The sequence below is a fragment of the Ranitomeya variabilis genome, chromosome 6 (genome assembly GCF_051348905.1).
Source record: "Ranitomeya variabilis isolate aRanVar5 chromosome 6, aRanVar5.hap1, whole genome shotgun sequence".
Lineage (NCBI taxonomy): Eukaryota > Metazoa > Chordata > Amphibia > Anura > Dendrobatidae > Ranitomeya > Ranitomeya variabilis.
In genome coordinates this window covers 130,397,309-130,424,388 of record NC_135237.1, presented here as the reverse complement: position 1 = coordinate 130,424,388, position 27,080 = coordinate 130,397,309, and the positions used below count along the sequence as shown (strand labels likewise).

General features: G+C 42.0%; 1 protein-coding gene across 1 annotated transcript in view; it reads left to right on the top strand.

The window, feature by feature from the left end:
• GASK1A (golgi associated kinase 1A) overlaps nt 1-16,751 on the top strand; it is a 66,378-nt gene extending 49,627 nt beyond the window's left edge. Inside the window, exons 3-5 of the mRNA XM_077268995.1 lie at nt 9,680-9,802; nt 12,903-13,006; nt 15,895-16,751. Of these exons, the coding sequence (XP_077125110.1) occupies nt 9,680-9,802; nt 12,903-13,006; nt 15,895-16,099 (432 nt within the window). The 3' untranslated portion in view covers nt 16,100-16,751. The remainder of the gene's footprint in view (nt 1-9,679; nt 9,803-12,902; nt 13,007-15,894) is intronic.
• The last annotated feature ends 10,329 nt before the right edge of the window (nt 16,752-27,080 follow it).

The following is a 27,080-nucleotide window of genomic DNA, read 5'->3' as shown; positions in this document are numbered from 1 at the left end:
TTATGCAGAGGCGAGTCCTGGCTGGAAGAAGCGATGGCGGTCTGTGCTGCATGAATGAGAAAAGCAAAGATGAAGGACTTCAGCTAGAGACGTCACTGGTGAGTCAGTGTATTACCTGTGCACTGACACCATACACTGTATACAGAGCTCCTGTATATAATGTCACTGGCAGTGGTGATCACTGTATTACCTGTACACTGGCACTTTTTACAGAGCTCCTGTGTATAATGTCACTGGTGATCCCTGTATTACCTGTACACTGACAGTAAATACAGAGTTCATGTTAATAGCACTTAGTATTGTGGGTTTTTTTTTAATTAATGCATTTACAATTGTATTTATATATTTATATCCTTCAAAGGCCCATACATGTCGTTGCACAGTAGGGGCATTACTACTTTCTGTGAGATATTTTAATTTTGGGGGGTGGGAGTAATCCTAGCAATGACACAATTGATTAAATATTGGGGTCAGTGGTCCACACTGCAGGTGCACACAGAGTGGGGAGTTTTTGTAGGTTGGGAATAGATGGGGACGGCGGTAGAAATGTGAGAAGTCAAATGTGCCTTTGTTGTAATCTGTGCAGATGAGTCCTGGCTGGAGAAGTTGTCATGTCGGTCTGGGCCAGATAGAAAAGTGAACGATCTGAATCAGAAAGAACGTCGTGTGTAAGTTACTATATATAACTGTACTGTAATCACTTGTTCTGCGGAACTGGTATCTACCAATATACGGTTACTGTTAGGTTGTAATATTGCTCTTTTTAGGTACCTTTTTTTTTTTATTTAGTAGCAGCTAAATGTGATTCAGTCATAGTAAAGAGTGTATGGTGGTGTCATTGGTCTTTGTATAGAATGTAGTTTCATATAGAGGTAATGGTGATATTATAATATTATGTATTCGCTGTGTAGTGGTGATAGTAGTAGGCACTGTGTAGCCGTATTATTGTATGTATGTTTGTAAGTAAGCTCCGTTATGGCACCATATCTAAGCAGTAAGCTTGGTTCTAGAACTGTATCAATGTAGTAATCTAGATTATGGTACCGTATGTATGCCATAATCTCGGTTCTGCTCCAGTTTCTATGTAGCAGGCTTGGTTCCATGTAGTAGACTTATTAAACTCGGTTCTGCTCCCTTATTTCTGTAGTAAGCTCAGTTCTGCTCCCATATCTCTGTAGTAAGCTCCGTTCTGCTCCCATATCTCTGCAGTAAGCTCGGTTCTGCTCCATTATCTCTGTAGTAAGCTCAGTTCTGCTCCCATATCTCTGCAGTAAGCTCCACTCTGCTCCCATATCTCTGTAGTAAGCTCTGCTCTGCTCCCATATCTCTGCAGTAAGCTCTGCTCTGCTCCCATATCTCTGTAGAAAGCTCCGTTCTGCTCCCATATCTCTGCAGTAAGCTCGGTTCTGCTCCATTATCTCTGTAGTAAGCTCAGTTCTGCTCCCATATCTCTGCAGTAAGCTCCACTCTGCTCCCATATCTCTGTAGTAAGCTCTGCTCTGCTCCCATATCTCTGCAGTAAGCTCTGCTCTGCTCCCATATCTCTGTAGAAAGCTCCGTTCTGCTCCCATATCTCTGTAGTAAGCTCGGTTCTGCTCCCATACTGCTGTAGTAAGCTCCGTTCTGCTCCCATATTTCTGTAGTAAGCTCTGTTTTGCACCCATATCTCTGTAGTAAGCTCGGTTCTGCTCCTATATCTCCGGAATAAGCTCGGTTCTGCTCCCATATCTCTGTAGTAAGCTCGGTTCTGCTCCTATATCTCTGGAGTAAGCTCGGTTCTGCTCCCATATCTCTGGAGTAAGCTCGGTTCTGCTCCCATATCTCTGGAGCAAGCTTGGTTCTGCTACCATATCTATGCAGCAAGCTCCGTTCTGTTCCCATATCTATGAACCAGTCTGTTTTTAAAGCCTGTTATCTCTGCTACTTTTATGCAGTGGCCAGAGATTATTAGGGAAAAGTAGGGCCACCGCAACTGAAGGGCCACTGCTTTGTGATTGCCCCCCAGGCTGAAAAATGCCAGTCAGCCCCTGCCCCCGTGACAGAAATACATCAGCACTATGTCCCAGAACACAGCAAAATACTTCCGGGGCATAGTGCGCGGGCGCATGCGCAGTAATGCTTTTTGGCTTTGCCCGCAGTTTGCATAGTGCGCGAGCGAAGATTACATTGCGCACGCGCGAACTATGGAGGACAAGTAGTCTAATTCTCGAACATATTGCGGACAACAGGGACGGACGGGGTGGAGAAATGAAGACGAAACACTGCCCATCGGACAGGAAAAAAGTCATTTATATATCCCTCCAATTTGAGGTGACAGATTCCCTTTAAATAGGTACAATTGACAAAGTACTTGCAAAAACAAGCAGCTTTGCAATCTACCTTGTATTAAAAATCCTCTCCAGTCACAAGGATGGAGGTATTTTTAATTTTATAGTGTACAGTGTGTTTCATATGTTACTGGCCACCCTGCAGTTCAGACTGCTGCTTGCAGGCTCTATGCTTTATAGCCAATTCTAACTGTATAGCGAGTGTACTTCCATGCAGCAGTATTATGGCCGCTATTTAGCATGAGTATTTCTGAACTATTGCCAGGAATCGGTCCAAAACACACAAGAGCTGCACATTTTTCCACTAGACTTTCTCTCTGTAGGTTTCACTCCTGGTTTTGGCTTACAAATACTGACATGTGAGATGGTCTAAGACAGAGACATAAAGCACAGATTTCAAATTCAGCTTTTTGGTTGCAGCATTTGACCCCTTTCTAAACAAACACCTTGCATATCATTATTCTCTAAAATCGGGTGGGGAATTAATTTTTCGGAGGGGCCACCTGAGAGACTGTGACTGTTGTGGAGGACCGAACCAATAGGCTGAAATTAATTCTGCTAAATATTAACATATTAATTGTAATTATTTAAGATTAATATTAATCGTATCACTTAGAATTAAGTATGCTGACATAAACCTATATACCATTTGAGTTCGCATGCAGCCCCTTCTAGATATCGTATGAGCAGATACACAGCTCCTATATACTGTAAGAGCCCCCACACAGCCTCCTATATACAGCATGAGCCTCACACAGCCTCCCATATAGAGACCCCTATAACCTTCCCATGATCAGCGTGATAGCCCCATAGCCTCCCCATGTCCAGTATGAGACCCTCGTAGATTCCCCATGTCTAGCATGAGATCTCCATAGCCTCCCCAAGTCTAGCATGAGATCCGTATAGCCTCCCCATGTCAGCACAATATCGCTATAGCCTCCCCATGTCTAACATTAGAGCACAATAGCCTTTCCATTACCAGCATGAGACCCCAATAGCCTCCCCATGTCAGGATGAGACCCCAATAGGTTCCCCAAGTCCCCCTATAGGAGCCTAATGCTTTACATGGGGAGGCTATAGGGGTCTCATGCTGGACATGGGAAGACTATGGGAGTTTCATGCTGGAAATGGGGAGGCTATAGGGGTATCCCCATGTCCAGCATGAGACCCCTATAGCCTCCCCATACAAAGCATGAGGCCCCTATAGCCTCCTCATGTCCAGCATGAGGCCCCTATAGCCTCCTCATGTCCAGCATGAGACCCCTATAGCCTCCACATGTCCAGCATGAGACCCCTATAGCCTCCTCATGTCCAGCATGAGACCCCCATAGACACCCAATATACACCCAAATATCCCATACACATGAAAAAACCACTACACATACTCACCCCTCTGCTGTTCCCCCAGCGCTGTGCCTCTGCTCCTGTCTCCAGTGCAGCGACTCTCCGCAGTGCACAGCTCACACGATGAAATTACATCATTGTGTCAGTTGATTCACAAGCTGATTGGTGGAAGAAGGGGCCCCCTGCCTCATACTCCACCAATGAATTCACCTGAGGATGCAGATAGCGGTGACTCCGGGCAATGGATGGACTGTGGACGGGGGAGGGTACGATGTGGCCCATACGTTCCACTATTGGCTTTCTCGGCCCACGTGCCAGACTGGGACAGCCAGAGGGTCAATGTGTCCCACGGGCCGCACTTTGCCCAGGTCTGCTAAATGTTAATGGTTAGGAAACCCCAAATATGCCAATCAGGCACTCGGATAATTACTTGTACAGATGAAAGAGTTCCAGTTTCCCTAGTTTTTATCATTATAGCTGGGAATGAATTCTCATCATTTCCATTTTCCCCTCAATCCTCCGTTCTGTCATTGTGAGCCTTGGTCATGATTCAGGAAAGTGTGATGTATTTCTATCGGCATGTTCATTCTGTAGACTTCCAAACATTACAGCTGTAAGAAGAATATTTTAGAAGGCAGTGATGAGAATTAACAGCCACAAAGAAATATATCTAATCTGCAACAAATAAGTGGATCTAGTGACAAGATTTACTAAAAAAAAATCTGCAACACATTCCTAAAATTAGCATATTTTTACAGTACATTTGAACAGCGCCATCCATTGGCCTTACTACAATTATGGATTAAAATTAAAAGGGCCTTCTTCCTCCTCTTATCAGGTGACGGTGGTGACATCACGCCAACAGCGCTGCAGCTGATCACTTGGATCACTTTTTGTGTCAGCAATGTTCTTTTAAGGGCTCATACTCACCTGCGAGAAACTAGGATGAGTCTCGCATGTTAATACCCGGCACTGCACCCGGCACTCAGGAGCGGAGCAGGCGGCTCCATGTATTCCTATGCGGCCGCACGCTCCGATCTGAGTGTCGGCAGCAGTGCCGGGTATTGCCGTGCAAGACTCATCCGAGTTTCTTGCAGGTGAGTATGAGCCCTTAACCAGGTTTTTTGGGTTATCTGGAGTTGTATGCCAAAATCATCAGTATTAAAACAATAAAAGACCTGACAAATTTCAGTTGGTGGATAATGAATCTATAATATATGAAAGTTTAATTGTAATCATTACATTATGGTAAATAATGAAATTTAACACTATATGCTAATTTTTTGAGAAGGACCTGTATATAAACTTGTCATCAGCTTCCAATCACAAAATGCCTGAAGAATGGTTAGAAGCTTAAATTGACTAAACATGTGCAGGGAAAGACATTTTGAGATTGCACTGCATGTATTACTTTGTTTTAGCTCTTTTTAAAAGGGTATTCTCATGTTATTAAATTTCACATATACAAACCTGAAAAAGACATCTAGTGCACATATCCTTAAAGAAGAACTTTCACTATTTTTTTCATGTTGAACTGGACTTGTGATGGAATAGGTACTACAGAGTGGAATAAACTTTTTTTTTATTTTGCCTCTCTATTGCAGAGATATTAGCAATCAAAGTATTAGGCACCTAATAAGTTAACTTTTTAAAGTCCAAGTGGGTGTTATGAGAGTTTACACAGGGGGTGTGTACTTCTTCTCTCTGTATGATGTTGACCAATCATAAGCAGGCAGGAAAACTCAGAGACAAGAAGAACACGCCCCTTCATAGTTTCTAGGAGGTTTTTCAGATGTATGAGAGACAGCCCTGATCTCCTGGTCTAAACTCTTCCATTCGTCATTGTTGTGAGTGGGGAAGCACAGCTGAGTTTAGAAAGAGGGCTGACTAGTCTGGGGAAACTACTGCCCCATCGACCAGTCAAAGCCCTCATTAGCATAGGAAACGGGGACATTCTAAATGCTTTTTTAAAGCATTTATTTAACGTTATACTGCACTGGGAGTTCAGTCATGCATAGGTGAAGGCAGCTTGGTTGGGGGGCATGGCGGACCTGACAGGTTCCCTTTCAGCTTAACGAGGAGCTGTCACCAGGTCAAACAAGGCCAGATATTGCTCTTATTTTACTCACTCTTCTCCCTTGAACCTGCCAGTTGTTTTTTTGAAAATCCCCATGCGTTTCCAGAGATATGGGCCTTTTTATTTCCCTGACGAAGAAACATATTCGAAACGCGCGTCGGGCGCACGCAGGTTCTGGACTCGGCCCCCCTGAAGGTAGATCATCTGCGGTAATGATTTGTCCATTTGATTACTAGCCTACATATATACGGAAAGCTTGCATGCGGCAATACCATGACCGCCGAATTACCCACTAGCTATTAACCACTACATGTGGATATCTACTTATATAGTGATTCAATAGATTGTAGGGGTATTAACCCACGGATTTCCAGTGCACTTGGACACATATGTATGCGGTGAAACTAACATCATTCCCATCCACCTCGCTGTGATATAATCACTTTCTTGCACTTAGTCACTTTATATGTAACAAGTGAATATAACCTTTACTTATACCACTGCAATATTCCCATTTCATTTTGTTGCACTTAAATTATTTTATGCACTTTAGTTGTTTGTTTGAAATATGCTGATATAAATTTTTACACTTGGTCACTATATGAATTTTTATACAATTTTTGTGTATTTTTATTCTTTAGCACTTTTGCTGTTCATGGACAATAATACATGTAAATTTTTATGAGGTTTTGCACTGATTTTCATATATTAATTTAAATATTTTAGTGGATATTTAGCCTCACTCTATCTGGTTTGACCAGCTTATTTTACTGTTATACTAGTTTTTTATATACACAGCGAGTAAAGATAATTTTATCCTTGGTGGGCTGCTACCTTCATTATTTAGGGGTTCTGGGGTACCAGATAAAATCTCCTGCATTTTGGTTATTATATCAGTTATTTTTTATTCACATGTATAATTTTTATAAAACTTTTTATGTATGAATTGCCAATAGATTTAATAAAGGCTTATTATTGATCCTAATGGTGTGATACTTCCTAGTGATTTCCTATTTCTGTGGTGGCTGGGTGGTTTGGTCCTTTCTCTCAGTCTATTCACTGAAGTTTTTCACAGTGCACCCTAACCCCTTGGGATATATTACGATTTTTTATTCCTATTTTTGGTCTGAATTGTGGTTTTTAGAGGTGCTCGCTGTGTTCTTTAATCAAAGTTTTTAGATGTAGCAGAGCTGAGAAAGCTAACCCTGCCCACACAACAGCTTTCTGTATAAATTGTCTATTGACAGTGAGCTGCTGATCAGAGGAGGGGACTTGGTCGGACCAGGACTCACGTGCAATGTGGTCCAGACAGTGATAATCTCTTGATGATAAAACATTCATTGTATGGAACCAGGAGCACACAGCCTGATAAGTGACACATCGCTGAAATCTGTGTTTTAATCCCTACATCATGCTATCCTGAGGTTTCGTAGCAAAAACCTGCTGACAGATACCCTTTAAGGCATGCATTATAATAGCGGTCACATTAGAATTTACAAAGGTCTGCTTCATATTTGGAACATGCAATATGAAGATGAGGGTTAGTCACAGCTTCACTGTGTTATTAAGAAATTGATAGAATTTGTAATTCTGCAACAGCTGCTGTGCCTGAGCCTGCCAAATAATGAATTGTAGGAAAATCAAAACTACAGAAGAAAATTAAAAAATATAAAAAAGGTACATGATGGCTGCAGAACACTAGGAAACATTTTATGCCCAAGTCTTTTTGTCAGTGCGAAAAGGAGACCTACATGGTTGACATAAAAAGGGTGTTACAAGTGTGGGGGGAAAGAAGTGCACCCTGTGTAGGCACATGGAGAGAACAAATTAATTTTGTAATGGTATGACCAACAAGAAATATTTGATTAAAGCATGTGTCAATTGTGACACCAGACATGTTATTTATATGGCGACGTGTGTGGTGTGCAATAAGTACTATATAGGGCGCACTGTGAGACCCCTTGAGAAAAGAATTGGGAAGCATATTACGGCTGCCCAAGCCTGACAGCACTGTTAATCGACGGGGATTGTTGGGACTTTCCAAACATTTTCGGGAGAATCATAATGGAGATGTAAGTTCCCTTTGCGTACTTTGAGGTGTCGCGAGGCTTACTGGATATTAGAGTTGGGAGCTAGATTCCCTATAGGGCTAAATTATCGCAGCGACATTAGCTATTTTTATTAATAGCAGATGGCGGTTTAAGTTTACATGTGTATTAGTGATTTGTTTTGTTTTTTTCACCATGAAAACCGCATATATGTTTTCCCGCGGTTTCAAATGGTTGAAAGTTTTGCATTGCAAACATTTAGATAATATAAATTAATATAGAGACTAGCAGAGAACTAAGTTGCAAAATAATTTTATTCCCTTTTTGCTTTATATTATCTTATACTTTTACCATTTAGAAAAAATACATAAAGTTGAAAGTAGAAATGTCTTTTACAAACTTATTTTGTGTGGACAAAGAGGCGACAATCTACGTATACGTCATGATTTCTGGTAGGCTGGCTCGCATTTGAATTTGTAATGAATGTAAATTAAGCATGTCAAATAACAGGTGTTCATGGCTTCACTTAATGGAATAGGTATATAAGGATGTTTTATATGTATCGTTCATATGTCTATGATTAAGAAATTTGTTCGAAACGCGTCAGGTGTTTAGGGGCTGTGTCCCCGCATGATTTTTTATTCTTCACATGAAAATAAAATATTGAAGATTTTTATGAAGAGACGCCTGGTGCTGGAACTTTTTTCCTTTCTTTGCTATTGCTAATGAGTGGTATCCAGCCACTTGTTCCTGGCACCTGTGTTCATCTGGATTCCGGTGAGGCACCGCTGATCCCCTTCCCTGCTCCTATTATGATGTTGGCCTGCACCCAATGTCAAAGCACTCTATGTTAAGATATGTATAAAATTCTATGTACAGTGTAACCATACCAGAAGATGCACAATTGCTTTAGGGCTGGAGTAGATAGGATTGTTGTATGACTTTCTTGAGGTGTTGGGTACATAAGTATTTGTTTGCATTTGTTCATGGTGAATCTGCTAATCAGATGTACTAAATACTTCATCCAATTAAGGTACCTTCACAGGAAACGACTTTGTAACGATATCGCTAGCGATCCGTGACGTTGCAGCGTCCTCGCTAGCGATATCGTTTAGTTTGACACGCAGCAGCGATCAGGATCCTGCTGTGATGTCGCTGGTCGCTGAATAAAGTTCAGAACTTTATTTGGTCGTCCGATCGCCGTGTATCGTTGTGTTTGACAGCAAAAGCAACGATACCAGCGATATTTTACACTGGTAACCAGGGTAAACATCGGGTTACTAAGCGCAGGGCCGCGCTTAGTAACCCAATGTTTACCCTGGTTACCAGCGTAAACGTAAAAAAAACCAAACAGTACATACTCACCATCTGATGTCCGTCAGGTCCCTTGCCGTCTGCTTCCCACACTGACTGAGCGCCGCAAAGTGAAAGTGAAAGTACAGCACAGTGGTGACATCACCGCTGTGCTCTGCTCTCACTGTACGGCGGCACTCAGTCAGAGCAGGAAGCAGACGGCAAGGGACCTGACGGACATCAGATGGTGAGTATGTACTGTTTGTTTTTTTTTACTTTTACGATGGTAACCAGGGTAAACATCGGGTTACTAAGCGCGGCCCTGCGCTTAGTAACCCGATGTTTACCCTGGTTACCCGGGGACCTCGGCATCGTTGGTCGCTGGAGAGCGGTCTGTGTGACAGCTCTCCAGCGATCAAACAGCGACACTGCAGTGATCGGCATCGTTGTCGCTATCGCTGCAGCGTCGTTTCGTGTGAAGGTACCTTTACTATGACATTCTGGCTAACATACCATATCAAGATAATGTGAAGAATTACTTAAATGAGAATCTCTACTAACCAGTTAATTTCAATGTCTTAATTTATCAGGTTCAGGATCGACTAGACAGATACTGCTGCGGATTTAACCCTGAGCCAACAGAGTCCTGTGTGGAGGAGTTGCTGCATGACAAATGTCGCAACCAGAATGAACTAGTTTTAGTACATATCTTGGTAGGTGTTCACATTATGTAAGACTATAGCTGCTCTGATGATCTCTATCAATACACTGCATTTGTTATGGCGTGTCTGACACTTATCTATGACCTTTGGCACTAGGCAGTACTATGTTTGCACTGACAGTGGCATTGGGCGATGTAAGCGTCGTCCTCTGTTACATTAGTCTTGCTGGGATAGGGATACCGCCTAAACAGGGTGTGTTGCAGAGTAGTGATCGGCTAAAGTTTGGGGTCCGTACCAGACACCTAGTGTAGTGTCCGCTGACATCAAGCCCATGGTTAGTAATAGAGAGGCATCTATCAGACATCCCCATTACTAACCCAGTAATAAGTAAAAAAAGAAAACACTGAAACAAAATCTTTATTTAAAAAAAAAAAAAATAACAGGAAAAATTATTTATCTGGAAAAAAAAAAGACTCCCAACAATTTCCTACTTTCCCCCATTTATTAAAAAAAGTTTAATAAGGCTACTTTCACACTAGCGTCATACGACGCACGACGAATTGCGTCATTGCGACGTACCGACCCAAGCAGTGAAAGCGCCGCACAACGGGGGCAGCGGATGCTGTTTTTCAACGCATCCGCTGTCCCATTGTGAGGTGCGGGGAGGCGGGGGCGGAGTTCCGGCCGCGCATGCACGGTCGGAAAAGACGGGCACGATGCACCAAAAAACGTTACATGCAACGTTTTTTGGTGGCGAGGGTCCGACGCAACTGTCGCACGACGGTTGCAATGCGTCGCTAATGCAAGTCTATGTAGAAAAAACGCATCCTGCAAGCACTTTTGCAGGATGCGTTTTTTCTACAAAACTACGCATAGCGACGTGCAGTGCACGACGCTAGTGTGAGAGTAGCCTAACCAGGAAAAGCTGTGCAGACAGCTGGAGGCTGATATTAATAGGATCGGAAGCTCCATGGATATTGGCCCCTTCTCAGAATAATAACACCAGCTCACAGCTGTCTGCTTTCCCTTGGCTAGTTAATAAAAATAGGGGGCCCAAACATTTTGTTTTCATTTATTTCTTAGTATTTTTCATGTATTTATTAGTAATAAATAAATACATTAATTGAAAAAAAAAAAAAAAAAAGCTAAGCGAAAGCAGACAGCTGCAGGCTGATATTAATAGGCTGGAAATGCCCATGGTTGATGGGCCATGCCCAATCTACAATTATAAGCCTGCAGCCCAGCCATCTCAGAAGTGGTGCATCATATTTGATGCACCAATTCTGGCGCTTAGCCTCAGCTCTTCCCATTTGCCCTGGTGCGGTGGCAATTTGGGTAATTGTTTTGGGGGTTAGAAATGGAGAGGTGTCAGTCAGACACCCCCATTACTAACCCAGTAATAAAAATAAACACACGCACAGAAAAAAAAACTTTATTTGAATAAAGACCCCGTGATCACCAATTTATTAATAAAATGATCCCATGAAGTAATCCATGTTTATATTCTTGGTCTCCATCGCCTATGAATAGCAGTAAAGCTACCGCTATGCACAGGCATCGTCTGATGAATACTCTCAAAAGGCTGCGACACTGATGACAGTAGTAGTTATTAGCTAGCGCCTGACTGGAGGTAACTATGTTACTGCCGGTCACAGTCAGTGGTTCACACGCTGTCCTCTGTGTGACAGCGTGGGAACCTGCAGCGGTCCGCGATACCCAACAGCTGTTACCAGCAGTGACTTCAGTAAGGTTATCGCCGGTCAGAACCGATGTTTCCCACGCTGTCACAGTTCAGGCCCTCCCATTCACTTGAATGGGGTTCAGGCTCGGGATTAGATTTAGGTACCAAATGTGCCAAACTTTTTCATAAAGGTCAGCTGAACCCAGCGCACCAAAACATCCACTGGTCCACGCGTCCCTACTGAAGGGTGTTGGTTATCTGTTGAAATCATCTCCCTGCTGTGAGTTCTGAGAAGAGTCACTTTCTATTTAAATCACGAGCATCTACATACAGCTGCCAAATATTAGTTCTACTTACCCTGCTACTTTGATCCTGCTCAGGGTTCCTGTCTTTGACTTGTGTTTTGACTACCTCTTGATCTTGTGCCTGACCTTGACCTCTTGATTCCGATCCAGCGTTCTATCATCTGCCAGCCTGCTTCACTGGCTAGCAGCCACTCCATGAACGCAACCCGGTGTGCCATGCATAAGTTCAGATCCTTGAATAGGGGTTACAGGGTGAAGGTCAGGGTTTCCTCTGGACCTTCTAGATAGAGTGGCTTATGCAGAGTCTGTCTCTGGAAGCCCTTTTAAGAGCTGCCAGCCTTCCACTGATACTGCTTCATTACAGGTGCTGTGTGAAGTACCCCCTGCTGGCATCTCCCATCCATATCATTTATTATAATAAAATGTAAAAAAACACACAAAAAATATTTCATTTACAGTGGCATGTAAACGTTTGGTCAAAATTACTGTTATTGTGAGAAGTTAAACAAATTAAAGATGCAATTCTCTCTAAAAGGCTTAAATGTAAAAGGTGACAATATTTTTTTCCTAAAATACAAAGGAAATGTGTCATCTATAACTTTAGGCCTTTTAGAGATCATTTCATCTTTAACGTGCTTAACAGTTCACAATAACAGTAATTTTGACCAGGGGTGGCCAAAACTTTTACCTGCCACTGTATGTAGCCAAATATCAGTGCTGTACGTTGGACAAGTAATCCTTCCATACAGTGGTCGCACAGTAAAAGCTATATACTGCCATCACTACCATACACTGTTGCTCTATAAGCGGCACTTCTAGTGTTCATATAAAACCAACATTCCATGACAAATTAAGGCTCTGTTCACTAGTCCACTAACATTGCTCTACAGTATCTAGCAAGTACTGCTATAGAGATTATATTAAACTTTTTTCACAACTTTTGATATCCCCATTCTCAGGTTTCCATTGGATGATCACTGCTGACTTTAACCGTTTTAGCTTCCTGGTGGTCACAAGCCTCCGGTGTTTGGGATGCTCCTTTAAACACAAGCGGCCACACACCCATATGTTTGGTGTGCCGGAGACTTTGTCATGCAGAATTCTGAAATATATCTAAATATGCTATTTCATTAACACTCATATCTTACTTTGGCTTTCTTTTCAGGTGCGTCATAGTAACCCTTCTCATTTAGTTTACATTGACAATGCTGGGAGGCCCAATCATCCTGATGACAATCTGAATTTTAGGCTTTTACAAGGAATTGATGGGTAAGATACCAGTTTGTTTTTTTTTATTAATTTTGTCATTTTATATCTTTTGAGATACATTTTTTTCAGTCCTGTATTTTACAAGCAACTCATGTCAGCATGGTGTAGCACAGCAGGGAAAAACAGGGTTAAATCCCAGCTCTGCAGGTTCTTGATTAGCTACACCTGTTTTTGTTAAAAAGTAGGAAGTAGCTTTATGGAGTGGCATTCTCATGAGAGAGTGTCAGTCTCCTTGATGAAGCAGAGTTGAGTGTGCTACTGGTGAGTGGCCGGTCAAAATGTGAGCTGTAGTTGAGAAATACATGCCGGGGTCTCTATCTGAATGAAGACTGAGCTAGGAGTCTGTTTGTGAGAGCTGCAGAGAACCATTTAATAGCTGCAGCCTGTTCAGTGTGAACTATGCCCGGACTTGAACACTTCTGTTTGGCGCTGGAGCTCAGACTGAATGGGATATCGAGACTGGTGGGATCATACATCTTCCGTGTAGGAAGTCTGGATTATGCCGAGACAGCGAATTTCCTGTACTGGGGAACGTGGGATGTCATTTATTGTGATAGATAGATCAGGTAGGGAAGATATGCGAGATGGAGAAAAGTGTATTAGTTCAGATTGCTCCACATTGAGCTTGAGGAAACGAGAGAAGAAGGGGGATATGGCTAATAGGCTCTCTGGGATTCTGGACAGTAGAGAGGTGACATCTGGGCCAGAGAGGTAGATCTGAGTTTCATCAGCATGTAGATGGTACTGGAAGCCATAGGACTTTATGAGTTTTCCCAGGCCCAGGTATAGATGGAGAAGAGTAAGGGTCCTAGGACAGAACCTTGAGGGGCACCAACAGAGAGGGCAAGATGAGAAGGTAGTGTGGGAGTAGGAAACGCTAAATGTACAGTTGGTAAGGTAAGGGGAGATCCAGGATAGGGAAAGGCCTTTGACGCCAAAGGAAGGGAGGATCTGTAGTAGGAGGCAGTGGTCAACTGTGTCGAAAGCAGTGGACAGGTCTAGGAGGAGTATAGAGAATTGTCTGTTAGCTTTGGCTGTAAATAAGTCGTTAGTAATTTTGGTCAAGGCAGTTTCAGAGGAATGATGGGGACAGAAGCCAGATTGTAGGTTGTCAAAGATTGAGTTAGATGCAAAGTGAGAGCAAAGTTCCGCATGGATGTGCTGCTCAAGGAGTTTGGAAGGAAATGAGAGCAAAGATATGGAGTGATAGCTGGACATAGCACTCGAGTCAAGGGATGGCTTTTTGAGGATAGATGTGATTGTGGCATGTTTGAAAGCAGAGAAGGTACCAGAAGTTAGTGACAGGCTGGAGATATGGGTTAGGGATGGGATAAGTGTGGTGGTGAGGTTAGGGAGGAGGTGGGATGGGGTCAAGTGCACAAGTGGTAAGGTGTTATTTGGAGAGGAGATGAGTAAGCTCCCCTTCAGTGAGTTTGGAGAGGAAAGTTATGGGGTTAGGACATTGGACTGGTCTACAAAGGGGTTGTGGTTGTCGAACAATAAAGACTTGCCTTGTTTGGTCTATTTTATTTTTGAAGTGCATGGCAAAGTCCTCGGCAGAGATTAGGGAAGTCGGGGGGGGGGGGGGTATGGGGTGTAGTGGTGAGCGGAGGTCGGAGTTAAAATTGTTGAATAAGATACTTTTTCTTCATGAATCCGTGCTGGTTGTAAGTTATTATATTATCTACAATGTATTTCTCAAAAATATGCCCTCAAAAACTTTGCACACTACTGATGTCAGGCTTACCAGATGGTAGTTACCACCTTCTTATCTTTCATAATTATCGGTACACAGCCAAACTCAGCTGTAATGCACCTCCCCCAACACAGACTCGTTCAGGAGGTCAGTCCAGAAGATCAGGCTGTATCATTACATCTCACATACTGAGAAATCTGCTCATGCTACTGTGGAGGCGAGTTCTTCTTTCTTTTGAGTGTTGCTGCTTGCTTATGATTGGTTAGCATCATACAGGGAGAAAAAGTACACACCCAATGAACACTCCGATAACACCTACTTGGACTTAAAAAAAAAAACAAAACTCATTACGTGCTAATATGAAAAATTTGGTGAACGATCTTCTTCAACTTTGGTTTATTTTTGAATCTGGGCTTAGAAAACAAAAGGATTTTTATTTTTTTATAGTGTCCACCAGTGCAGTATAAATGACATAATACATAGTTTCTGATCATTATGATTACGGCACTATCAATTTTTATTTTCTGATTTTGCACAATAAAAACACATTTATTTCTGTTATTGATTTTAAACACGAATAACCTTTTTATTTTTATATCTGTATAGGGCTTGTTTTCACAGGGCATGTTTACCATTTTGAGTCTTGATCTTGAATGATTTTGTTATTATGTTACCTTCTATTTTGTATGGGAGGTGTCATGAATGAAAACAGCAATTTTGGCATTTTTAACGGTCCGGTCATTATGGATGAGGCAATTTCAATTAATTTTTCTTTTTTTTTCATTGTAAGGGAAAACCTTAATAGTAAGCCACAGGGTGTGAAGAGTGTAAAATCAGATACAAGATGCATATCCATTTGCATTGTCTTGCCATTGACTAAAATTATTCAAAAACATGATCTTCAACACCTGCACCATTTTTGTGGTCAGATCCACAAACATATGCATTCTTTACTTGCCGTGATCTAAGAGGTGCTGTGGTATTAATCTTATTACCATTCAGTGGTAAGCAGTACAATATGGAAGTACATAGCTATGGCTCATCCGCACAGCCGAGTCATGTCCATGGAGCCTTTCTGGTACTGCATGGAGACTGTGCAGCTCTCTAATATGGCACCATGCACATCATATGGTCTGTCAAACACTATGTGCGCTCTTATGTACTAAATTACAATTTTTTGCCACCCTTTTAGGTTCCCTGAGTCAGCAGTGCAGGTGCTAAGGTCGGGATGTTTACAGACCATGCTATTAAGGTCATTGGAAATGGACCATATTTTCTGGAGCAGCCACGGAGGCTTTCAGGGAGTAAAGAAATTGGTTGAAACCATTGAGCATAGAGGACACATACTATTGAAGTACATGGAAAAACACTCTATACCACTTACCTCTCATTTATAACTATCTTCTGAACACCAACAACTGGAAAATGTGAAATCATCATGAGAACCAACATTAAATAAAAATATGGGCTGCCAGAAATAGAAGAGAATGGTGCACAGAATTTGTAGTTTATTTCTTCTCTTCAAAGTCAAGCGACATTGTCTCCGATTTTCTGATGGATATCATATACGCTGCTTTATCTTCTGCTGAAAAAGAGGCCAGTGTCATTGTAAATTTACAAAAATTTGTTTTGAACCAAAATGCATACGCCAAGCTCCCACCATGATTATCTTGGTGCATTGTTTGATGATGCAGATTTTCCACACCAATTAGCTAAATTAGGTTACTTGTGTTTTTTCATCTCATTTGAGTACGTTCTACTACACCATGTTTTTTTTTTCTGGTACAGTTTGTGTCTTTTTGGTTTGTCATGTTTTAAATAAACTTTTGTTTTGGAGAATTTGTGTTTATTAAGCTACCACGTTTTGATAAAACTTTGTTGATAGATTTATGTGAGGACAAAATGCATTTTCATTATGTAGCCGATGCAGAAATGCACTAAACACGCTCCTGTAAAATAATCTGATATCACATGGACAGCAATCAGATCAATGTTATTCAATAGGGCTGTTCAGATCACCGCATTTTTTTTCATGGACCAAATGGCTGCTTGAAAAAAAAGAAAGTCTGATCCTAAACAGATTAACCGTATAACATTCAATTTGCTATTGCCGTGATTAACATAAGAAACTGTATGTGGTCTTGTAACTGAACAAGGCCCAAAGTGTATAGATAATACACTTCACAAAAAAGGGCAAAATTGTAAGGATAATATGTGCTCTATATATATATATATATATATATATATATATATATATATATATATATATATATACACACACACATACAGTACAGACCAAGGGTTTGGACACACCTTCTCATTTAAAGATTTTTCTGTATTTCCATGACTATGAAAATTGTACATTCACACTGAAGGCATCAAAACTATGAATTAACACATGTGGAATTATATACTTAACAAAAAAGTGTGAAACAACTGAAATTATGTCTTATAGTCTAGGTTCTTCAAAGTAGCCACCTTTTGCTTTGATGACTGCTTTGCACACTCTTGGCATTCTCTTGATGAGCTTCAAGAGGTCGTTACCGGGAATGGTCTTTCAACAATCTTGAAGGAGTTCCCAGAGATGCTTAGCACCTGTTGGCCCTTTTGCCTTCACTCTGCGGCCCAGCTCACAATAAAAACCATCTCGATTGGGTTCAGGTCTGGTGACGGTGGAGGCCAGGTCATCTGGCGTTGCACCCCATCACTCTCCTTCTTGGTAAAATAGCCCTTACACAGCCTGGAGGTGTGTTTGGAGTCATTGTCCTGTTGAAAAATAAATGGTGGTCCAACTAAACGCAAACCGGATGGAACAGCATGCCGCTGCAAGATGCTGTGGTAGCCATGTTGGTTCAGTATGCCTTCAATTTTGAATAAATCCCCAACAGTGTCACCAGCAAAGCACCCCCACACCATCACACCTCCTCCTCCATGCTTCACGTTGGGAACCAGGCATGTAGAGTTCATCCGTTCACCTTTTCTGCATCGCACAAAGACACGGTGGTTGGAACCAAAGATCTCAAATTTGGACTCATCAGACCAAAGCACAGATTTCCACTGGTCTAATGTCCATTCCTTGTGTTATTTAGCCCAAACATGTCTTCTGCTTGTTGCCTGTCCTTAGCATTGGTTTCCTAGCAGCTATTTTACCATGAAGGCCTGTTGCACAGTCTCCTCTTAACAGTTGTTGTAGAGATGTGTCTGCTGCTAGGACTCTGTGTGGCATTGACCTGGTCTCTAATTTGAGCTGCTGTTAACCTGTGATTTCTGAGGCTGGTGACTCGGATAAACTTATCCTCAGAAGCAGAGGTGACTCTTGGTCTTCCTTTCCTGGGGCGGTCCTCATGTGAGCCAGTCTCTTTGTAGTGCTTGATGGTTTTTGCCACAGCACTTGGGGACACTTTCAAAGTTTTCCCAATTTTTCAGACTGACTGACCTTCTTTTCTTAAAGTAATGATGGCCACTCGTTTTTTTTTACTTAGCTGCTTTTTTCTTGCCATAATACAAATTCTAACAGTCTATTCAGTAGGACTATCAGCTGTGTATCCACCAGACTTCTGCTCAACATAACTGATGGTCCCAACCCCATTTATAAGGCAAGAAATCCCACTTATTAAACCTGACAGGGCACACCTGTGAAGTGAAGACCATTCCCGGTGACTACCTCTTGAAGCTCCTCAAGAGAATGCCAAGAGTGTGCAAAGCAGTCATCAAAGCAAAAAGTGGCTACTTTGAAGAACCTAGAATATAAGACATAATTTCAGTTGTTTCACACTTTTTTATATAATTCCACATGTGTTAATTCATAGTTTCGATGCCTTCAGTGTGAATGTACAATTTTCATAGTCATGGAAATTATATATATATATATATATATATATATATATATGTATATATATCTGTATCTCACAATGACATACATTCATAAATGGTGGGAGAAAAAAGACCTGACTAAAAAGACATACAGTAGGTGAAATAAGTATTCAACGTGTCACCAATTTTCTAAGAAAATATATTTCTAAAGGTGCTACTGACATGAAATTCTCCCCAGATTTCGGTAAAAACCCATCCAATCCATACAGGCAAAGAAATCAAATAGTAGATGTCCATAAATTAAGTTATGTGTAATAACGAAAAATAACACAGGGAAAAAGTATTGAACACGCTTACTGAAAATTAATTAATACTTCGTACAAAAGCCAATTGAGAGTTTCCTTGGCTGTGTATTTGGGATCACTGTATTGTTGAAATATCCACCCTCCTTTCATCCTCATCATCTTTGTAGATGGCAGTAGATGTTATGGCATCCAAAGAGTTCAATTTTGGTCTCCTCTGACCAGATTGTGTTCTCGGTAAGTTCGAACAATCAAAATGAAGGATCAAGTAGAGAAGATATCCATAGCATTAAAATATTTAATTTTTATTCAATCATAAATATAAAAATGATTAGCTATAAAAATGTGAAAAGCAGAGATGCAAAGAACAAGGACACTAAAAGTAGGTGACAGAGTAAGATCGGGATAATACAATGTATTTCAATAAGGCCTCTTTCACACTTCCGTCTTTCAGCTCCCGTCGAGATACGTCGATTTTTGAGAATGCAGGATCCTGCATTTTCTCATAGACTTGTATTAGCGACGGATTGTGACAGATGGCCATCTGTTTCATCCGTCATGCACTGGATCCTGTGTAAAAAACGGTCCGTCGGGCAGAGAAAATGTTCAGAGGAACATTTTTTCTGCACGTCGGAAAATCGGTCAGTGATGCCCGTCACTGGCTAAAATGGAAGCCTATGGACGCAGGATCCGTCACTGACCGTCACACACAGGAATCCAGCGACGTATCACGTTTTTTTCCCTCTGAGCATGCCCGGAAGGATTTTCAAGGCAGGGGGAAAAGAGAAAAAAAAATCTCTCTCTCGACGCATTAGGATGGGACACTACTGACAGAAGTATGAAGGAAGCCTAAGGCCTCTTTCACACTTCCGTCTTTGTAGTCCTGTCGAGATACGTCGTTTTTTGAGAAAACAGGATCCTGCATTTTCTCATAGACTTGTATTAGGACGTATCGCATCGGATGGCTACACGTTTCGTCCGTCATGCACTGGATCCTGTGAAATTTGACAGCCTGTCTTTTCCAAAAAACGTTCCATGAAACGTTTTATGTCTGCAGTAGAAAAACTTTCCCTGACGCCTCCTGCGGCATACGTCGTTCCACAGAATGGGAGCCTATGGACACTGGATCCTGTGCACACTGTGAAAAGCAGGAATCAAGTGACGGATGCAGTTTTTACTTCTGAGCATGCCAGGAAGCATATTCCAACCCGGGGAAAAGTCTCTCTCTCTCTCTATTCATATATTGAACTTTCTATAGTCAAGATGATATGTAATATCATGGCACAGGGGTTGGATACAAGAAATAGTGCAGAGTTTCAGAATAATAACTTGTAATGCTATAATGTGCAAATGAAATAAGGAATCTGAATCAGTGCATCCTCTCTAAATATATCCAAAAACCAAACTGTTGACCTATGATCATGCCAAGAAACGACAAGTAGTGGTATAGAAAATTAATAAAGTGCTCAGTGCCATTTTACCTGAAGGGACAGTGGCGGTGTAAGTCCTGTGGAGTGATCACCTCAGCATCCCCTCACCCCGACGCGCGATTCGCCGCCAGCTTATTCTCAGGGCGTCGGAAGTCACTTGGGGGGGCGTCTGAGTTTCTGCACTATCTGTTGTATCAAGCTCCTGTGCCATGATTTATGCATAAGCCTCTCTTGACTATAGAAGGTTCAATATAGTGAATTTTTTTACCCCACACTACCCAGTGTGCCATGTTGTACATTTATTATCCATTTTGTAACAATGATACAGGAGCATTTAAAGTCACAGTATTCCTGAAATACATTGTATTATCCTGATCTTACTCTGTCATCTACTTTTAGCGTCCCTATGCTTGGCATCTCTGCTTTTCAAATTTTTATATCTAATCATTTCTGTATTTATGAGTGAATAAAAATTCAATATTTTAATACTATGGATCTCTTCTCTACTGAATCCTTCATTTTCACGGGAACCTGTCACCCCCCAGGGCCTATTAAGGTAAAAGAGCCACCTTCTTCAGCACTAAGGCTGCATTCTGTGAAGGTGGCTCTTATGTTTTTGCTCCTTAATAACGCTGAAATATTCACTTTTATAAATTGCGCGCCATACCTGTATTGAGTACGGGGCGGCTGAGTCAGGGGGAGAAAATGTACCCCCCGGACTCAATACAGGTATGTCACGCAATTTATAAAAGTGAATATTTCAGCGTTATTAGGGATAAAAAACATAAGAGCCACCTTCACAGAATGCAGCCTTAGTGCTGCAGAAGGCGGCTCTTTTACCTTAGTAGGCCCTGGGGGGGGGTGACAAGTTCCCTTTAAATCCATTTGCATTTATGCAGTCCCTACAATATTGTTAGCAGTCATCAGTTGCTTAATCAGACTATATTCTCCCAGTATTTCACAATCTTGTCTAAATGTTGCTGAGGAAACGTTAAACGCATTTGAACATGCTTTTTGCTCAGCAATGGAGTCTTGTGTGGTGAGCGTGCATACAGGCCATGGAGGAAGAGTGAATTACTTATTGATTATTGCCAATGTGTTTCTAGGTCGAATGGACCTCTTCCTCAGGGAAACCACAATAAAGATCTTCACCAGCAGTGTAGCACACCCGCACCTTTTCCTGGGTATATTAGTGATGAGCGACCATGCTCAGATATCGAGTTATCCAAGCATGCTTGGTTGCCATCCGAGTGTCTTCGGTGTGCTCAAAAAACAGAGATTGCATAACAAACAGGCAATCCCTGCATGGTTCGTGTCTAACAGCCGCGAGACATGCAGGCGCGGGGACTCGAAAACATTTTTCGAGCACACTGAAGACACTCGGATAGCAACCGAGCATGCTCTAATAACACCTTATCCGAGCACGTTCACTCATCACTAGTGTGTATCAATGTTGGTTTATCCAACCAGCAGCTGGGGTATTGTTATCTAAGGCCATTTATGTGACATGGTCGCCCAGAATCATGAGGTAAATAAGGCTACGTTCACATTTGCGGTCAGCGCCGCAGCGTCGGGCGCCGCAGCGGCGCCGCATGCGTCATGCGCCCCTATACTTAACATGGGGGCGCATGGACATGCGTTGTGCTGCGTTTTGCGCCGCATGGCCGCAAGCGTTGGACGCAAGAAACGCTTCAAGTTGCATTTTTTTTGCGTCCAACTTGCGGGCAAAAACGACGCATGCGGCGCAAAACGCAGCGTTTTAGCGTGCGTTTTGCCGCGTTTTTGTTTGCGTTGTGCGCTGCGGCGCCGACGCTGCGGCGCACAACGCAAATGTGAACGTAGCCTAAGCGCGCTTACACTCCATGCTATCAGGTTAATGCCCTATGTGTGCTGTTTCTCACTCCTAGTCCATCTAGTACTTTTGCCAACATAATGTATCTGGGAGCCCCTTACATCAACTAACGTTACTTAGCCTAGAAAGATGCGAGTTTCTTTCATCGTTGCTTCTGCTCTTTTAAAGAAAAGATTATTTCATAGGTAAATCCAGAGCAGTGATTATTCTGCACCATCTTGTGGTCCAAATATGTTAATGCAACAGAAATTTCAGCCAGAGACAAATAGGAAACATAAAGCTGTAATTAAATGGATTCCTTTTTATTTAATATTATCACCCCTTCACAATCGTCAATCCTGCTATCACCCCTGCAGATCCTATAACTCGTGATCAGAACAAGAAAAGGACTTCTCACAAAGTTAAACAGATCCCCTCCTACACATTACATGGTACCTACAGCAACATAGAGGAAGCAAAAAGGAGCACAATCATAAAATATCAAACATTTATTGAAAAATATACATTATAGAAAAAATATTAATTAAATATAGAAAAAAATAATGAAAAAACTAATATGTATACAAAAACCTGAATCAATGATGCATGCTAATAGTCTCTTCAGAGAGGAAGAGGAGTAAAACTCTAGTGCCACCTATTGGAAGTAACAATCCTAATGAAACAGACTAGAATAAAAAACAGTTTCTTGGAATTCTGTGACCCATGCACGGGCAGCATAGATCAAAAAGGAAGATACCGTCTATAGTGTGATAATAGCCACACATATATGGTCCATTTATAAAATATAAACAATTAATGTGTATATTTGGTAGATGATGCACATGCTGCAGTCACATTCATAGAAATACAGTTATGGTATATATGAAACCAGCATAGAAATAGTACAATAACTATATATCTAATAAGAACTACCTACCTATGCCCATAGTGTAAAGAGGGGCAGGAGAACACCTCGACGCCTGCGGTGATCTATGTTGTCCATGCTTGGATCACAGAATTCCAAGAGACTGTATTTTATAGCTCATCTAAAGAATGTGCAGAGATTTTGACTACATGGTGTTCATACTATTTGGGGCTTAATGCTACTTTTTGTATGTTGTGCTTTCCAGTCTGTTTCATGCATCATTCACTCAGGTTTTTTATTTCATATAATTTACTTTATTATGTTTTATATATTTAATATTTTTGTATAATATTAATGTATATTTTTCAAAAAAAAATTGATATTTTATAATTTTGATAATTTTTACTCCCTTTATGTCGCTATAGGTACTATAGAACACTGTACAAGACTGACAGGCAGAGCAGTTTCAAGGACGTATCGTCATCGTCATTCCTAATCCCACCTTCACACGTTCAGTATGTAGTCTGTATTACATCAGTATTTGTAAGCCAAAACCAGGAGAGGAACAATATAGTACAAACACATCACCACTTCTGGATTTATCATCCACTCCTGGTTTTGGCTTAAAAGTACTGATGTAAAATACTGACCAAATACCGAACGTGCGACCATTGGCCATTACACATTAGACAAATATTTCTAGCATGTGTGACTTCAAAGGGAACCTGTCACCCCCAAAATCGATGGTGAGGTAAGCTCACCAGCATCAGGGGCTTATCTACAGCATTTTGTAATGCTGTAGATAAGCCCCCGATGTATCCTGAAAGATGAGAAAAAGACATTAGATTATACTCACCCAGGGGCGGTCCCGCTCCGATGGGCGTCTCAGGTCCGGTACAGCGCCTCCCATCTTCATTCCATGACGTCCTCTTCTGGTCTTCTTGCAGTGGCTCCGGCACAGGTGTACTTTGTCTTCCCTGTTGAGGGCAGAGCAAAGTACTGCAGTGCGCAGGCACCGGAAAGGACAGAGAGGCCCGGCACTTGCGCACTGCAGTACTTTGCTCTGCCCTCAACAGGGCAAAGTACGCCTGCGCCGGAGCATGAAGACCAGAAGAGGACGTCATGTGTTGTGAATTCTGCTCTTGGGCTCCCTCTGGTGGTTGTAAGTGGTAGCGCTGATGTCTCTGAATCTCAGCATTTATCAGGTGTGTTCACTTTTTGCAATTCTGACTGGGCTATTTAGTCTTGCCTGACCCTTTAGTCAGTGCCAGTTGTCCATTGTTCCTGGAGGATTCACATCCCTGCCTGGTCTCTCCTGCTTTGCTGTTCATTTAAACAAAGATAAGTTCTGGCCTTGATTTTTTGCTGTCCACATGCTGTGGCCTTATTGTTCAGTTCTTTTCCATGTTTTTGTCTTGTCCAGCTTGGTCTGTATAAGGATTTGTTTAGCCAAGCTGATATCTCTGGAGATGCAGATATACCCTCCATATCTTTAGTTAGCTGTGGAGATTTTGTATTTTCTGTGGTGGATATTTTCTAGTGTTTTAATACTGACCGCATAGTACTCTGTCCTATCCTTTCTATTTAGCTAGAAGTGGCCTCCTTTGCTAAATTCTGATTTCAGTCTGTGTACGTTTTTTCCCTCTCCTCTCACAGTCAATATTTGTGGGGGGCTGTCTATCCTTTGGGGATTTTCTCTGAGGCAAGATAGTTTTCCCTTTTCTATCTCTAGGGGTAATTAGTCCTCCGGCTGTGTCGAGATGTCTAGGGAGTGATAGGTACATTCCACGGCTACTTCTAGTTGCGGTGTAGTTCAGGGTCTGCGGTCAGTACAGGTACCACTTTCTCCAGAGTACGTCTCATGCTGCTCTTAGGCCACCAGATCATACCAGTACAACTGGCCAACAATGAGTTAACCGCATCTCAGAAGAAGGGAAGGAAAGTGCTGAGCCATTTTTTTTTCTGTAGTCTGTTGTGTTTTTTTTTTTTCTTCCCTCTTTACCTCTGGAGTTCGGCGCTGGTATGGATGTTCAGGGATTGGCTTCTCGTGTGGATCAACTTGCTGCTAGAGCACAGGGTATTTCCGATTATATCGTTCAGACTCCGGTTTTAGAGCCTAGAATTCCAACTCCTGATTTGTTTTTTGGGGACAGGTCCAAATTTTTTAGCTTTAAAAATAACTGTAAACTGTTTTTTGCTCTGAAACCCCGTTCCTCTGGTGATCCCATCCAGCAGGTTAAAATTGTTATATCTCTGCTGCGTGGTGACCCCCAGGATTGGGCATTTGCCCAGGAACCTGGGAATCCGGCGTTGCTTAATGTAGACACCTTTTTTCAGGCGCTTGGGTTATTGTATGATGAACCTAATTCAGTGGATCATGCTGAGAAGACCTTGCTGGCCCTGTGTCAGGGTCAAGAAGCGGCAGAATCATATTGCCAGAAATTTAGAAAATGGTCTGTACTGACTAAATGGAATGAGGATGCTTTAGCGGCAATTTTCAGGGTCTTTCTGAATCCGTTAAAGATGTTATGGTGGCGTTCCCCACGCCTGCTGGTCTGAGTGATTCTATGTCACTGGCCATTCAGATTGATCGGCGCTTGCGCGAGCGCAGAGTTGTGCACACTATGGCATTGTCTTCCGAGCGGAGTCCTGAGCCTATGCAGTGTGATAGGATTGTGTCTAGAGCTGAACGACAAGGATTCAGATGTCAGAATAGGTTGTGCTTTTACTGCGGCGATTCTGCTCATGTTATTTCTGATTGCCCTAAGCGTACCAAGAGAATCGCTAGTTCTGTTACCATCAGTACTGTACAACCTAAATTTCTGTTATCTGTGACCCTGATCTGCTCATTATCGTCATTTTCTGTCATGGCATTTGTGGATTCAGGCGCCGCTCTAAACTTAATGGACTTAGAATTTGCCAGACGTTGTGGTTTCCCCTTGCAGCCTTTGCAGAGTCCTATTCCTTTGAGGGGCATTGATGCTACACCGTTGGCTAAAAATAAACCTCAGTTTTGGACACAGCTGACCATGTGCATGGCGCCAGCCCATCAGGAAGATTGTCGTTTTCTGGTGTTGCATAATTTGCATGATGCTATTGTGCTGGGTTTCCCATGGTTACAGGTGCATAATCCGGTATTAGATTGGAAATCTATGTCTGACTAGTTGGGGTTGTCAGGGGGTTCATGGGGACGTTCCTTTGATGTCAATTGCCTCCTCCCCCTCTTCTGAAATTCCTGAGTTTTTGTCAGATTTCCAGGATGTATTCAATGAGCCCAAGTCCAGTTCCCTTCCACCGCATAGGGACTGTGATTGTGCTATTGACTTGATTCCAGGCTGTAAGTTCCCTAAGGGCCGACTTTTCAACCTGTCTGTGCCAGAACATACCGCCATGCGGAGCTATGTTAAGGAGTCCTTGGAAAAGGGGCATATTCGGCCATCTTCTTCACCATTGGGAGCAGGTTTTTTTTTTGTTGCCAAAAAAGATGGCTCCTTGAGACCCTGTATTGATTATCGCCTCTTGAATAAGATCACGGTCAAATTCCAATACCCTTTGCCTTTGCTTTCTGATCTGTTTGCTAGGATTAAGGGGGCTAGTTGGTTTACTAAGATTGACCTTCGAGGGGCATATAATCTTGTTCGTATTAAGCAGGGTGACGAATGGAAAACTGCGTTTAATACGCTCAAAGGCCATTTTGAATACCTTGTGATGCCATTCGGACTCTCTAATGCTCCAACTGTGTTTCAGTCCTTCATGCATGATTTATTTCGGAATTATCTTGATAAATTCATGATTGTATATTTGGATGATATTTTGATTTTTTCAGATGATTGGGAGTCTCATGTGAAACAAGTCAGGATGGTATTTCAGATCCTTCGTGATAATGCCTTGTTTGTGAAGGGGTCTAAGTTCCTCTTTGGAGTACAGAAGATTTCTTTTTTGGGCTTCATTTTTTCTCCCTCATCTAGAGAAATGGATCCGGTTAAGGTTCAGGCCATTCATGATTGGATCCAGCCCACATCCGTGAAGAGACTTCAGAAATTTTTGGGCTTTGCTAATTTTTATCGCCGTTTCATTGCCAACTTCTCCAGTGTGGTTAAACCCCTGACCGATTTGACGAAGAAAGGCGCTGATGTG